Source organism: Anas acuta, chromosome 24 (genome assembly GCF_963932015.1).
Source record: "Anas acuta chromosome 24, bAnaAcu1.1, whole genome shotgun sequence".
In the NCBI taxonomy this organism is placed as follows: domain Eukaryota; kingdom Metazoa; phylum Chordata; class Aves; order Anseriformes; family Anatidae; genus Anas; species Anas acuta.
In genome coordinates, this window is record NC_089002.1 from 5,647,626 (window position 1) to 5,661,098 (window position 13,473).

At 44.2% G+C, this 13,473-nt stretch overlaps 1 protein-coding gene and 1 long non-coding RNA gene across 2 annotated transcripts; one reads left to right on the forward strand and one right to left on the reverse strand.

The window, feature by feature from the left end:
- The first annotated feature begins 36 nt into the window (after positions 1-36).
- LOC137844091 (uncharacterized) lies at positions 37-2,454 on the forward strand. The gene is made up of 2 exons (XR_011089813.1): positions 37-264; positions 1,608-2,454. It is a non-coding gene; the product is annotated as an uncharacterized lncRNA (long non-coding RNA).
- On the reverse strand, positions 1,748-13,313 carry CAPZA1 (capping actin protein of muscle Z-line subunit alpha 1). Its single transcript, XM_068660051.1, has 10 exons — positions 13,162-13,313; positions 8,251-8,314; positions 7,949-8,000; positions 7,060-7,123; positions 5,972-6,178; positions 5,479-5,558; positions 4,983-5,061; positions 4,438-4,509; positions 3,770-3,832; positions 1,748-3,214 (listed from the first exon to the last, which is right to left on the reverse strand). The coding sequence occupies exons 1-10, from the start codon at positions 13,198-13,200 to the stop codon at positions 3,074-3,076; spliced, it is 861 nt and encodes a 286-aa protein (XP_068516152.1). The 5' UTR covers positions 13,201-13,313; the 3' UTR covers positions 1,748-3,073.
- Between the last annotated feature and the right edge of the window lie 160 nt (positions 13,314-13,473).

Here is a 13,473-nt window from a genome sequence, read left to right on the forward strand (position 1 = left end):
GGGCAGGAGCAGCGCCCAGGTGCGCGGCATCACTCGAGCCAACGACGGGGGGAGAGTTCCCAGGGCTCCCACAGCTGCTCTGTATAAATAGGGCAGCGGCAGCACCGGCTGGGCTCCGTGTTGGGCTCTGCCTCTGCTTTGTCGTGCTGGAGCTCTCCAGCCTAGCTAAGGGTGGGGATCCTCGGTTTGCTTTGGTAAAACGGTCTCGGGCTCTGGGACTGCTCGCGGCGCTGCTCGTGCTCTCTGCAGCCAAAGGACACCGGGGTAAGTCTGCTGCCTTCACCTCCCCGGGGCTGGGCGAGTGGTTTTGTGACTCAAGCACTGCTGCTGATACCGCACGCTGCGGGGGCTGCGGGAGGGTGCTGGGGTAGGGCTCCCACACTGTGGGAGGGCGCTGAGGCTTCAGAAAGATGGATGTCACTTTTGGAGAAGTTGCTTGTAAGCCTTTTTGTCGCGTTTTGCTGGTGGAATCCTGGAACTTTAAGCTTTGAGCTCACAAGTAGCTAGGAAAGCTCTTTCTGTGGCAGGCTGTGTTCAGCTGCCCTGGCTTGGTTGAGCTGCGGTGTCTGCTCGCTGTGCTGGGCCTGGGGTCAGGCTCTGGCTGGTGAATAGAGCCTGGAGGAGTCAGCCTCTAGCTGGCCTTGGTCTCACCTGAAACCTCAGGGCCCGAGCAGAGAACAGCAAACAGCTTTAGAGTGTGTCACCGCTGGCAATTGCTCAGTGGCTCGGTCGCAGTGAGTTGCAGCGCTGAATTTTGCTCCTCCAAGGAGCTGGGAAGTAGCTGAGAGTGGGACAGCTGAGGCTGCTGCAGAGAAGGCTGCTGAGGGAGAAGGGTGAGGAGGTAGGTGGGGGAATGAGTTGGCCCTGGAAGTTGGCTAGCTGAAGTTTGAGAAGGGCAGGGAGATAAAAAATTGTCTTCAGACTGGAATGAGTGGGGGTGAACTCCTCCCAATTTAACAAACTAGGATCGGTAAAAGACTAGCCTTGAAACAGGCTGTGCTGGTAGATAAAAACTCTGCTGTGTGCACAGCCTTATCTCAGCCCCCTCTCCCCCCCAAACCCTCAGCCTCGCATTGCTGGAATTCCTGCAGCGTTTGCCTGGTTGGGGCCACAGCCCACAGCACCTTCGGCACTCATCCACACCTTTCATCTCCTCCAAGCTGCAGGGAGGAAACGGTTGCTACAGATGCTGGTGATAGAAGTGCTGTCCTTGAGTTGCTCTTAGCACAGCTGTGTGCAAACCGAGCTGAGGCCAAGAACTCCCACTAGCACTCAGGCAGCCTTGTTTTGTCTAATGCAACTGACACGGGTTGTATGGACTAGATGATTTTTGAAGATCCCTTCCCGCTGTACTGTTCCCATGTTATACGTGCGTGTGTCCTGCAATGAGTTTCAAAAGTGGAGTGTAAGAGGCTATGAGGTGTTGCAACGAGACCCAGGTGATTAGCAAAAACCACTTAGGTTTTACCCAGGTGAAGTGCTTCATTAGAGCAGTGTGATTATTTTTCTTTCAACCTAAAATTTCTTAGACCCCCAGTTCCCAGGTCTGTGTACCAGAATGTGAGCACTGTCTGAAGGTTTGCAAACGCTCCCATCCCTGCTTTCAGGCTGCCACCTGCACTTCTGCCTTCCCCAGGCATTAACAGAAGTGAGACCACGAAAGAACAGACACAAATGGCTTTAAAACAAAGACCTGTGTATTTCTACTAGACTATACAGAGGATGCCTGCAGGATGAAAGGTCAGTCTCAACAGCAAATACAAATATATTTTATTTTGACAAAATTTCTCACACAGGGTAGACACTTATTTTGTGGCATCACTGTGCAAAACCTCAAGCATAATGCACAGGCAGTTACATCCCTATCTTCTCAACCCCTTTCTTTGTGTACTAAAAAACAGGAAGACGCTAACCAGTTTAAAAAACAGAACCTGCAAAAAGGCCCAGTGATAACCAAGTGTAAACAAAGAAAAGTGAGTTAACCAAAGGGGTTTCACTTTGCAATGAATCATCTTTCCAGGTTTAAACTGAGGAAAGCATACACGTGCCTCTTCAACCTCCCCTTAAGAGAAACTGATAGGACCTATTCTTGATTTTACAGAAAAGCAAACACAGAGCAAGCAGTTAGAGAGCAATGAAGTGATTAATTCCAGAATCTCCCATTAAGTATGACAAGAAACTGGCCACAATAGAGACAAAATGGAAAGGTTATTTCTCTCACTTTGGTGCAAGTTTATTTATTTTGTACACTATCCATCCATACACCTGTGATACAAATTCTATGAACCTGCCACAAAGCATTAAAGCGCAACACACCTATTATTCTGTAGACATTTGCATTTTAATCTTCATCCAGTCTACATGGATCAGCAGCGATCCAACACAGACGCTTGCAGTCTGTAAAAATGCAGATGTCCCATAACCGTACATACACGAGGGAAAGAAGAGCAAAAACGTTCGCTTTCAGAGAATGTGGCTCAAAACTTCAGATTAAAAAGAGACCCTGGAAGAGCTGGCTTTGTAAGGGATTTCCGTAATGGATTTTGTAAACTCATTTTGTATAGTAAAACTTAAGCCTACAGGCTTCTTGCTTTGTGGAGGTCAGTAGTAAGGATACATAGGAGCACTTACTGTCTCTTGCATTACTATATCTTGCAGCATAGCGCCTTGAGCTGTTGGCAGATTTGACAAACTTACTGGAATACCTGGAGTGCTGTATACAGGTGAAGGAAATGCACTGCACCCTCAGCTGTATTTATAGTAGGGCTTTTCCAGCTAGGAAGTTTTCCAACCAGTACAATTAGTGATTGAAAACAGCTAAACTTCTGAACCATGAATGTGGTTTAATTAAAACAACCTATCAGTATATGCAGTCACAATAGGAAGTTTATGCGGCAGGAAACACAAAACACAAAGACAACGCTATTTGTTCCACAGTTTTCTCTGAGGCTAGAAAACCTGTTAACTTTGAAAGCCCTAGAAAAATGCTGCACTGGTTTAAAACCATCTACTTGGCATAGGACCACATTTGTTTTTTGCACACAAACATTTCATAAATCTCCTTATTTCCACATTAAGCATTCTGCATTTCTTTGCCAATCTTGTAGCTGAGGATTTTGTTCCAGTCTATCTTGGTGCGGGTGACAGGTAGCTGCCGGCGTAAGGCTTTGAAAGTGGTGTCTGACATAGTCTGGTAGTTCTCGCTGATTGCTGTCTGCAATGGCAAAAGTAGGTTCAGTTATAGTAGTAAAGAGACTCTGGAGAAGTGAATCTGTTAAAGCCACAAAACCCTTTCTGCAAGGGGAAGGCATGCTACTGGCTGGTTAGTGCTGTCACCTGTGTGTGTGCAAGTGAAGAGTTTCTATGAAACTCTCCTAAGGAGACATTGCTACACTCACAGGTGTTCCTGAACTATCTGTATCACATCTGCTTCTTGCACACAGGCTGGGACAACATAAAAAGCTCTCACGCATTTCCCTTTCAGTGTTTTTACCTGTCAGGAAAACTATTAGACTTGTCCACTCCCCTTCCGTGCTTGTTCCGGGCATCATTTGTAACCCTTTAATAATCAAGTTTGCTGTATAGTTATATAGCTTTACAACTAGATACAACAAATACCAATGCCCCTTTCGAAGTAATTCTTAGTAACAGATAAGAACAGATAACAGTAAGTCAGAAAGAGTCAGAGGTCAATTCTTCATACTTTCTTTAACTGCATGTGGAAATTGATATGATTCAATTGCATTTACGTAACAACTACTGATCTTACCTGATACTCGTTTTCAGCATTTTCTATTATCTTAATAAATTCCTTAGCTGTCTGGACATCACTCTACAAAGGGGAAAAAGAGATCTTTATATGTTTAAAAATAACTCATATGCAATGGATTTCTTAAGTAACAGTCTGAGTATAGATGAAATGGATAATGTGAGGTGGCGGATGCTCTTTGTAGCTGGGTTCCTTCCACTTACTACACGTCTCAGTGGAGTTCAAGATACTAGCTTAAGCTTGTGTTCCAAACTGAAACAGGACTGCACCCTAGTGAGCAAAAGGGAAGTAGGTCTTCATAGTACAGATAGGGATTTTATGACTATTGCTCCCTCTACTGTACTACAGGACTATTTATTTTTCTTTAGTATACTGCTTTTACATCTCAGTTCCCTAGGATGTATATACAAGGGCGTATTCTGACATCTTTAACTGACTCTCATAAGATAAGCTGTTCGATGCAGATTGCACTTTTTAATAGACTCCATTTAAGCAATTAAGAATCTGGGTTTTCCATGCAACTCTAAACACTAGAGCTACACTGACTAGTCACTCTAAAATCACATTAAAGCCAATGGAATGTAGTCATACAAGGGTATACATGTAATTCATGAGATGTTCAGGAAATAAAATAGGTGCATTATCATTAAGAATTTTGGCATACTTACTGAAACCTGTACAGAGTCCTGGATATCTTTATGACTAACCAGCTGAACATTACCATCTTCGTAATAATGAACCTAAACAAAGACAGACAAAATGCAGGTTATCACTAACACTCATTTTATAATCCCAAGAGCCCCCAAATGCTATCAGAATGACACAACAGCTTTGTTGTGCCAGTCTTCTCTGCTTACGTGGAGACTAAAAGCAGGAAGGTTTCATTCTTTGTCAACACTGTTCAAGATTATGTTAATGAAGTAAACGCCTAGAGTTGAAATAAGAGCAATTATAAAAGAATTCATGGAATAGGTTTTAGCCGTACAAAGTCAAGCAGACTTAGAGGCATATAGGGTAATGCTATATAATAAGCCACATTGTAAGCAATGCCCAAAACACTGAAGTTTTAAGAATTGATTTCCTGAATTGTTAGCTTAATAGTAACTTGACTCCAGAAGGACATCTCTGCTGTATTTCAGCATCTTGTTTTGAGTCAAATGCATTAGTGTAAGGCAAGCAGCTTCTCCTGTTATTGCCAGACAATGCAGCTTACCTGGATCTTGAGCACTGCAGCCACCTGAGCTGTCGGTGGTGTGATGGTAAACTTCCATTCTGATCTCCAACGACCGTTCCTAAGAACAATCACAGCATGTAAACTATTTCCAGCAAGTGCTGACAAAAAAAGAGCCACATTAATGCGCAATTTATTCCTGATATCTTGTGATCAGTATTGAAGGGCCTTATATGCCAATGAATTCCATTTCTGAAGCCCAGCCCACCACAGCACAGCTTCATTACAGGCTGGCTCCAATGCTTTGGAATATGTAAGGGGGTGTCTTCAGCTCTGCTAATGTATTTTTCTCTAGGTAGGTCACTGAGCCTCACTGAAAGCTTTAGGGAAGTGCCCAAGGGCTTGCAAGGAAAACTACAGAATGAGAATCAGAGCTCCTGGGGAAGCCCAAGGCTACTTGCCCTTCAGACCCCCAGAAGAGAAAGGGTTTGTTTGAGGACTAGTAAAGGAAGAGAATGCAGTGTTTAAGTAGTCTTACCAGAAATTTTTGGGCTGGAACTGGTGGCTCTCAATACAGGCAATAATTGTCTGCTGTCCATCTATAGATTTACCATAAACCTGCATTCAGAAAAAGAGTTAAAATAGCACAAGAGCTGAGGAAAACCACTTGCAATTTCTGTTCTTGGCAGCACTGTGGAGGCTTGGTATTGTGGTATCTCATTGGGAATGTTTACCACTAGTTACATTGTCCAGCACCTCCGCTTGCAATTATGTGCAAATAGTGCTTCCTGTTCTTTAACGACAGGTGTTAAGGTGCTTGGCAGTCATAAATATGAAAAGGTGGTCTAATAAATTTCTACCACTGTGCATACCAAGTTATTTGCACCCTTTTTGAAATTTGTTGTTCTAAAGTTAGCAAAAACACTAGTGAGGATGGAGAATTCAAGCAACGCTGCTTGGTACAAAGTCCACTCAAAGTACTGAGTGACACCGAGCAAAGAATTTTCAACAAAACAAGGTGGATACTCAACAGTACAGAAGCCATTTGGGTAATGATCTTTCACATAAGCTCTCAATGCACTGTCACAGGCATCTCTCCATTGTTTTAAAGCTGATTCTGTGTCCTCAGGCTGCGGATCACTTGCTTCTTTCCTTAAGTGATCAAACTTAAAAGAGATTTTGTTTCTTGGGTCTAAGAATCTGCCATTGCCCAGATCACCATGTTCTGTGATTAACACCTGTAAAATAAGAAATTGAAATTAATATATTCTTGTGCTGCTATAAATGTGTTTTGGCTGTTTGAATAGTAATCCATGTACATCCTTTGCAGGTTGTACAGTAGCTTCCTCTTGTTAAAGCTATTTCTATGGACAGCCCTCTTAAAATATCTGTCTCCCATGAACATATCTGGGACACCAGGAAAGCTAGGTCAGTGCTTGGCTCAGAATAGAACAGATGGTCAAGCCAGCTTTCTATCTTCTGTAGTACTTCTTGCTCTCAGAAAAAAAAACAACACAAAACCAAACTGTAAGAAGTCATACTTCAGTGTGTAGGCATCACGATGTTAAAACTAAAAGCTTGGTCCATTCTAGAAAAGAATGTTCCCTAGTCTTTTTATAAGAAGCATTATAAAAGGGAAAAGCTTTGCTGACATAGATTGGGCAGTATTACATTGATATATTCTAAGACACAACGATTTTTTTTAGGTAACGGGGGATGGATTAAAATGCAGACCACAGCAAAAATACCACTAAGAATCCACTATTGAATCACAGTAGGAACTGAGAGGATGTAGTACTGTAAGGAGTTGCAAGTAATCTTTAAATAAACAACAATCTTTAATCAATCATACTTTAACTAGAATTGCAGTGATTTCAGTGTGGGGCTTTACTTAACAGTGAATTGGTTACCAGGCAGTAACAGACAATGCTTTAAGGCAATGTTTCACCTATGCCTTCTATACAAGAACAAAAACTTGGTAACATGAGGATGATCTAGTGGAAGGAGGAAAGATGATCTGCAGGTAGGATGAAAATTGTAAAGATATTGATGACACAATGCATTTATTTCTTCTGTGTAGTGCCGTAATACAAACATTCAGTGCGAAGCTTTCCCTTACCTGCTCATCATACCCTTCTATCTTCACAGGAGTGAACTGATCCATGTTGTACTGTGCAAATGCACTGTTAAGAATTAAGAGCATGAATTTTAGCTGCACATTCACATTTATCTTCACTCAGGGATAAGTACATGGTGTGGTTTATACTACAGAAAATTTCACCTTAAACTTGCAAATAATACACATTAGCACTCTTAAAGGATTTTGCAATACCTTTTATTGATGATAGCTACAAAAATACCCAGTCTAAAGTCAGGTTTATTTAGTGATGACCATGAAAGTACAGAGTTCAAAAGTAGAACAGCAGGCAGCCTGAGGGATAATGAGCAAGCCAATGCAAAACAGGAACACACCAGCTAAAATTTAGCAGTAAGGTAAACAAATATGAGTAGACTAATATTTACAACAATTTTCTTCTGTCAAGACCTGCTCACTGATCTCACAGCTCAAGGTAAAGCCTTAGCATCAAAAGGCTTGTATGCATAACCTTGAGACACCTGATGAGGCTGCACAAGTAAACAAGATATTCTGAAAGTATTTTCTGAGGGCAGTTTAAGCTCTGACTTAGGACTACTCAGTATTTCAGGCTTCACTTGCTTAACAAATCATGCTTCAACAAGATCAGACATTCCTGCTGCTGCAGAATTACTCTTTTTTGGCAGATTGCCTTCCTGTCAGTTTTATATGGCCTCTACACCACAAATTCCAATTTAAGCCTTTTAAAAAGAATCAGCCATGCCTTTCATTATATATTTTGTTGGGGGATAACGAACTACAGCAGACTGCTCTCAATAGAACAAATGGCTGGCTTTGTCACAGAACCATGGTTGCAAGTCAAATTATCACCACAGAGAAGCACACATTTTATGTTTGAAACATTAATACTTACTGTGCTGCTCCTTCCCTGAGAAGATTGTCATTGTTGAGCAATAACCGGACATCTGGAGAAAAAAGGGTGTTCAGATAGGTTATTGGTTCTTGATCAAATGTTTCTTTATTTCATTTTTAACTGTACAAAAACATGAATGATTAAAATAATTTCATCAGGCATAAGTAGTCACAGAATGAGTGCGTGCTTTTCCCTTACTTCTACTTGACATTAAGAGCAATATATCATAACATAACCATAGACTCTCATAGTAGGTGAAATGTGAAGAAAATGCTACTGATCATTTTCCTTCACCTACTTACCATTGAATACTTCATTGAATTCTCCAGGGGGTGCATGAGTGATGAATTTTGCAGCTATACGCACCTACAATGATGCAGAGAAGTAATTAAAGACAAAAGATCATTTACTGAATTCATACACACCGCAACCTACACTGAAGCAATTCACCAACAAACCCACATCTGACAGTAGTAACAAGCCCTGTGCTTAGGGAGAAATCTAGATGTGTTTTTCAAGTAGAAATCCTTATTCTCATAAGACTAGGCATTTTTTCAGTGCAAAGAAACTTCAAATGTACTCAGCAAGAACATTGAATTTCATGTGGGCACCCGTTAGAATGGGAACTATTCAACCTTCATAGCTGTATTTTTTTTTTTAAAAATATAAATGCTGGCTACCCCCTCTTGGTGATATTTCTAAACGTTTTTTCCTGGTCTTTGCTAGTAATCAGGAACCTAAATGCCAACATATAAAAAGAACAAGAAACCACTGCAGTAAAACTGGTACTTTAACTAGATGGCAACCAACAGTGTGATCACGCTGCCAAGGTGTGTCTGACACACTGCAAGACTTGTTGGCTCCCTGTGATGCAACGTGTTTGCTGCTTACAGCTGGCTGAAGGAGATGCCGCTGACTCACAGCAAACAATGGGTGGAGGATGAGGTTGATCCCTCTATAAACTGAGCAGTAAATCAATTACATCAACTGCCACTGGATTCTGCATGAATCTGTTTGTTCTGTCCTTCTAAACACCTCCTGGGGAACGACAACAAACTCCCAGTGCAGGATCCTTTGGTGCATCCGAAGTGTTCTTGTACTGCAGAGAGCACAAGCTACAGCCCAGCTATTAGCAACCATAAAGAAACATTTCTGGTGGAATCCCTCTCCAAAGGCAAGTGCAGCATTATAATCTTTGGGAATATAAGGCCAGGAAATGTAAACCAAGCCTGTTCTTGCACATCATGAAGTACCTCTCCAAACCTTGCAGAGCTGTGTTTAAGCATGTGTCTGTGTGTCTACTGATTATAGAAACAGACCCACAGAATGCTTTGGGTTGGAAGGGACCTCAGAGACCATCTAATTCCACCCTGCTCCAGTGCCTCACCACCCTCTGAGTAAAGAATTTCTTCCTAATATCCTAATCTGAACCTACCCTCTTTTAGTCTGACACCGTTTCTCCCTGTCCTGTCACCCACCCCCCGGCAGATCCCCTCTCCTGCTTTCCTGTAGGCCCCTTTTTAGGAACCTGCTCTTCATCTGCATGTGTCCTGTGCAAAAACATTGAGGGGACATACTCAAACTTTTAGATGTTAAACCTAGCTGGACACAGTGGAGAGCTTGTTAAAATGATGCTGGCTTATCAAAAAGGTGCTGAATTTGGAACTGGCCAGGGTTTTATTTCAGAATGTGCTGGTTTCTTGTTATCAAAGCCATGCTAGGTTTTCTTCAAGAGCTACTGCCTGCTTGGAGTCTCTGCGTAAGAAAAAGAACGGAAAGCTACTCCCTGTAGTGTGCCAGCATTCCTGGCATGCGTTCTCTCAAGGGTTACTTGGTACCCTTCTTCTTTGGCGTGTTACTCCTTCCCTTATCTTGAAATAGCATTTTATTGGAAACTGTACCGTAGCCGAGCTGTGAGCTGTCACTAGTGACAGAATTAAGGCCTCTGGAACTGGAATTGATACAATCAATAAGTGAAAAGGCCAGCTGGCAGGAAAATACCTGGGTATCTGTAAACTCTGAAGCTGTAAAAGTAAAAATAAGGTTCTTTTACCTTTTTATTTAAAAAAAAAAAAAGCCTTCACTGTATTTTGAAATCCAATGTACTTGTCTTGGATTATTAAGGTTTAGGTGGCCTTTGTTTGATCCTGTTGAAACCATTAAGAGTTTATTTTTATAACCAAATCTTTTATGGTTTTTACAAGACAGAAGGGAATAAAATCTTCTTGGACAAGACTTGAAACAGGAAATGTCACAAAACTGGATCTTTACCTTAGAAGGATAAAACTGTCACTTTCTCCCAAGCACAGCTGTCAAGGCTGTAGAAGAGGCCTTCTTGCTCAGCTGGACGCTTATTGAAGATGACTACAGAACGTTTGCTAAACCTCTGATTACTTCCCTACTTTCCATTTGAGCAGTAAAACAAAGGTTTATGCATATATTCAACTATTTCATCTGAATTACTGCCACAGCTGGAAAAAATTGCTGCTTCAAGTCTTCCACGTTCTTAATTAGAAAGATGGCATCACTTGTGATGGTTGTGATGATTTAAAGTAAGCCATGAAAGGAAACACACACCTTCCCCAACAAAGGGCATATTGCCTTATTCCAGCAGTATCGGGTAACAACTCTGTCCTTACTGGGCAGAGCTTCAGATAAAAATAGATCGATTTCCAAATTAGCATCTATTAAAAAAAAAAACAAACATGTTTTTATGCCTGAAATAATTCTGCAGTATGAATGGGAAAAAACATGTACTGAATTTTTTCAACTTGTCAATAACTTGTGTAGGTCACGTGCAAACATGCAAAACGTAAAACCATTTTCTCCTGATTTTCTGCTTTTAGATAAGGTTGGTAAGTATACATCAATCTTCACAACATACTGCTTATTGTGTGAAAACTTCCACAATTTAAAGGACTGGAGTTAGGACTTGCTGGTTACATCATCTGTTAGATTTCACTACTGAAAGCTCGGATGGTGATGAAGATAACAGCAGTAATTAAGAAGGATGCTTCTGCTTTCTATCCTCTGTGGACTTCACTGAGAGGCAGCCCTAATGTCTGCAAGACTTGAAATTATACCATGTGCTTTTCTGAGAAAGTGCAAATGTAAGCACTAATAGAGGCGGATCAGACTGCGCCAAGGCATTTACAGATGGCCACTTCAGGCCAAGATCCATTTCAGGGGGAGGGCTGCACTACAACATGCACTGCAAATTAACTCTGCAGATGAACAGATTACTTTTTATAAGGTGTTTAAATCAACATATGGAAAACCAAGGCCCCTAAAAGCCATAAAAATGACACTATGCACTAAAACAACAATGATGTGGCTGCAGAATCGTACTGTACGTGGAGCCTTCACAGAAGGGACCAGGGCTTGGACAGGTTGACTTCTAGGTTGATGGTTTCTGATAGACACATCCCTGGGGAAGGGAGCATGAGAACAAAAAAATATTGCAGGAGTTTTAGCCTTCCACCTCGAAGGATGAGCAGAGCACAAAGGGGGCTCTGCATTTCGATCAAATGTCCTCGCAGAACCAGCCATGAGCAAGCAGCAAGCGCTGCACGTGAAAACTGCTCCCTGTTAAAGCACCCCGTGCACTGACTCTCCTGTGAAGCAATCAAATATAAAGCACTTATATCAAGCTACTGAAATCAGGATTGGAGTTCAGGAAACAGACTGTGAAGTACCTAATCCTAAATGTCAAGCATCTGAACCGCTGTTACTTGTCATTTTTGGAGTTGATTTGTTTCAAAGCGGTGTGAGCGCGGCGGCAGGATGTTCACTTGCAGAAGCACAAGAAGACTTTGTGCACACTGACCTATTTCCTGGCCACCGTTACCATTTCAGGTAGCTCCGCAGTAAGCGAGCAAAACTGACTTCCTTTTTCTAAAATGGGGAAAGTAGCTGACGGGGAAGCTGCTCGATACTAGTTTAAACTGGTAAAATGGCAGCAGAAAACAGACAACAGGACATGCCGCAGTGAGGTTTAAAACAATGAACCCCCAGCTTTCCTAAAATGCACCTACAGAGAATAAAGAAGTGAGATTTATAGGGGTGGGAGGCGTGAGGGGAGGAATTAACTTTATTGCTCTTTCATTTGATTTTCTTTGTTGTTTCCTGAGTGGTTATAAATGGGTACTTTAATGAATCCTGCTGCATGTTTCCTTTTCAGAACCCTCACCACCTCTTCTCCTACCTGTGCCAGCCATGGAGCTCCTTCACACTGATGCCAGGCTGCCTGAGCCAGGACATGAACTAGAACGCGGGCTCCCATTCCAAGTGAAATCCCAGCTACTTTGACAAATAAAATATTTGGAGACAGGTCCTAGAGGGCAGGCTGTGTCTTCCCTGGGGAAGAACTGAGGATTTCAGGTGAATGCGGGGGCAAGGAGAACACAGCCAGGCTGGCCCCAGAGCCTTGCAGCACTGACCTGGTCCCAGCCTCAGGCCCTAGGCTAGGAGCTGAGTCCAGGTTTAGCCCACAAACAGGATTTTGTAATCCTGCTGGATCACCAACAACTCACCTCCCCTGAAAGCTGCACTGCCTCAACCTGCACCTTACTTTTGGTTTAATTTTCAGATCGAATCCAAACCAAGGGATGGTTTCCATTGCAGCAGGTCGAAGGAGCTTTCAGGCAGATGCCAGCAGCTGAGGGGTTTGCCCAGCTCCCCGTCAGGTGCCGGTGTGTGCTGCTGGCCGCCCCTGCTGGGGGATGCTCCTTTCCAACACCTCACCGGCCCGAGGGGCCTCTGAGGCTCAGTCGCCATAAGGAAACCGAAAGCGGCACTTTAAGAGCAAGATTAAACCCTGCTCCGACCTCACGGATCTTTAACGATCCCCAAACCTTGACGACACTAGGAATTTTAATAAATAAACCCAGCTCCTCTTCACAAGGAAGGGAAGGAAGGAAGGCGGCCGCGCTGCCTCCAGCTACCCCCCGCCGCTGCTCCCCGCCTGAGGGAGGCTGCCCCGGCCTTTGTGGCGGGGGGGAGCTCCCGGAGCGCCGCCAGCACCGGGCGATGAGCCCCGCGCCGCCCCCCCTCAGCCCCGTGAGGGACCCCCGTGAGGCAGCCCCGCCGTGAGGCGGCGCCGCGCTGGGGGGCGGGCGGCCCGCACCGACCCGTCACGGCGGCCCCGGGGCTGCGGCCCCAGCCCTGTCACGGTGCCCCTCGTCCCATCCAGCCCCGTCCCGTCCCGTCCCCACCTTCTCGTCGTCCGACACCCGCTCCTCCAGATCCGCCATCTCGGCACCTCAGGGCCCGGCCCGGTGCCGCGCGGAGGATGCCGGGCGCTCCGGCTGGGCGCCGGGCAGGAGGCGCGGCCGGCGCCATCTTGGCTGAGGGCAAACAGCGCGGGGCGGCCATCTTAGGGCCGGGCGGGGCGGGTGCTGAGAGGAATGGGGGGGGGGGGCGGTGAGCACCGGCCCCGGGCTCTGTGTGTGTGTGTGTGAGGGGGGCACCCAACGGGGCGCGGGGTCCCCGCCTGACACCGGAGCTGGGCTGCGGGGTGTGGAGGG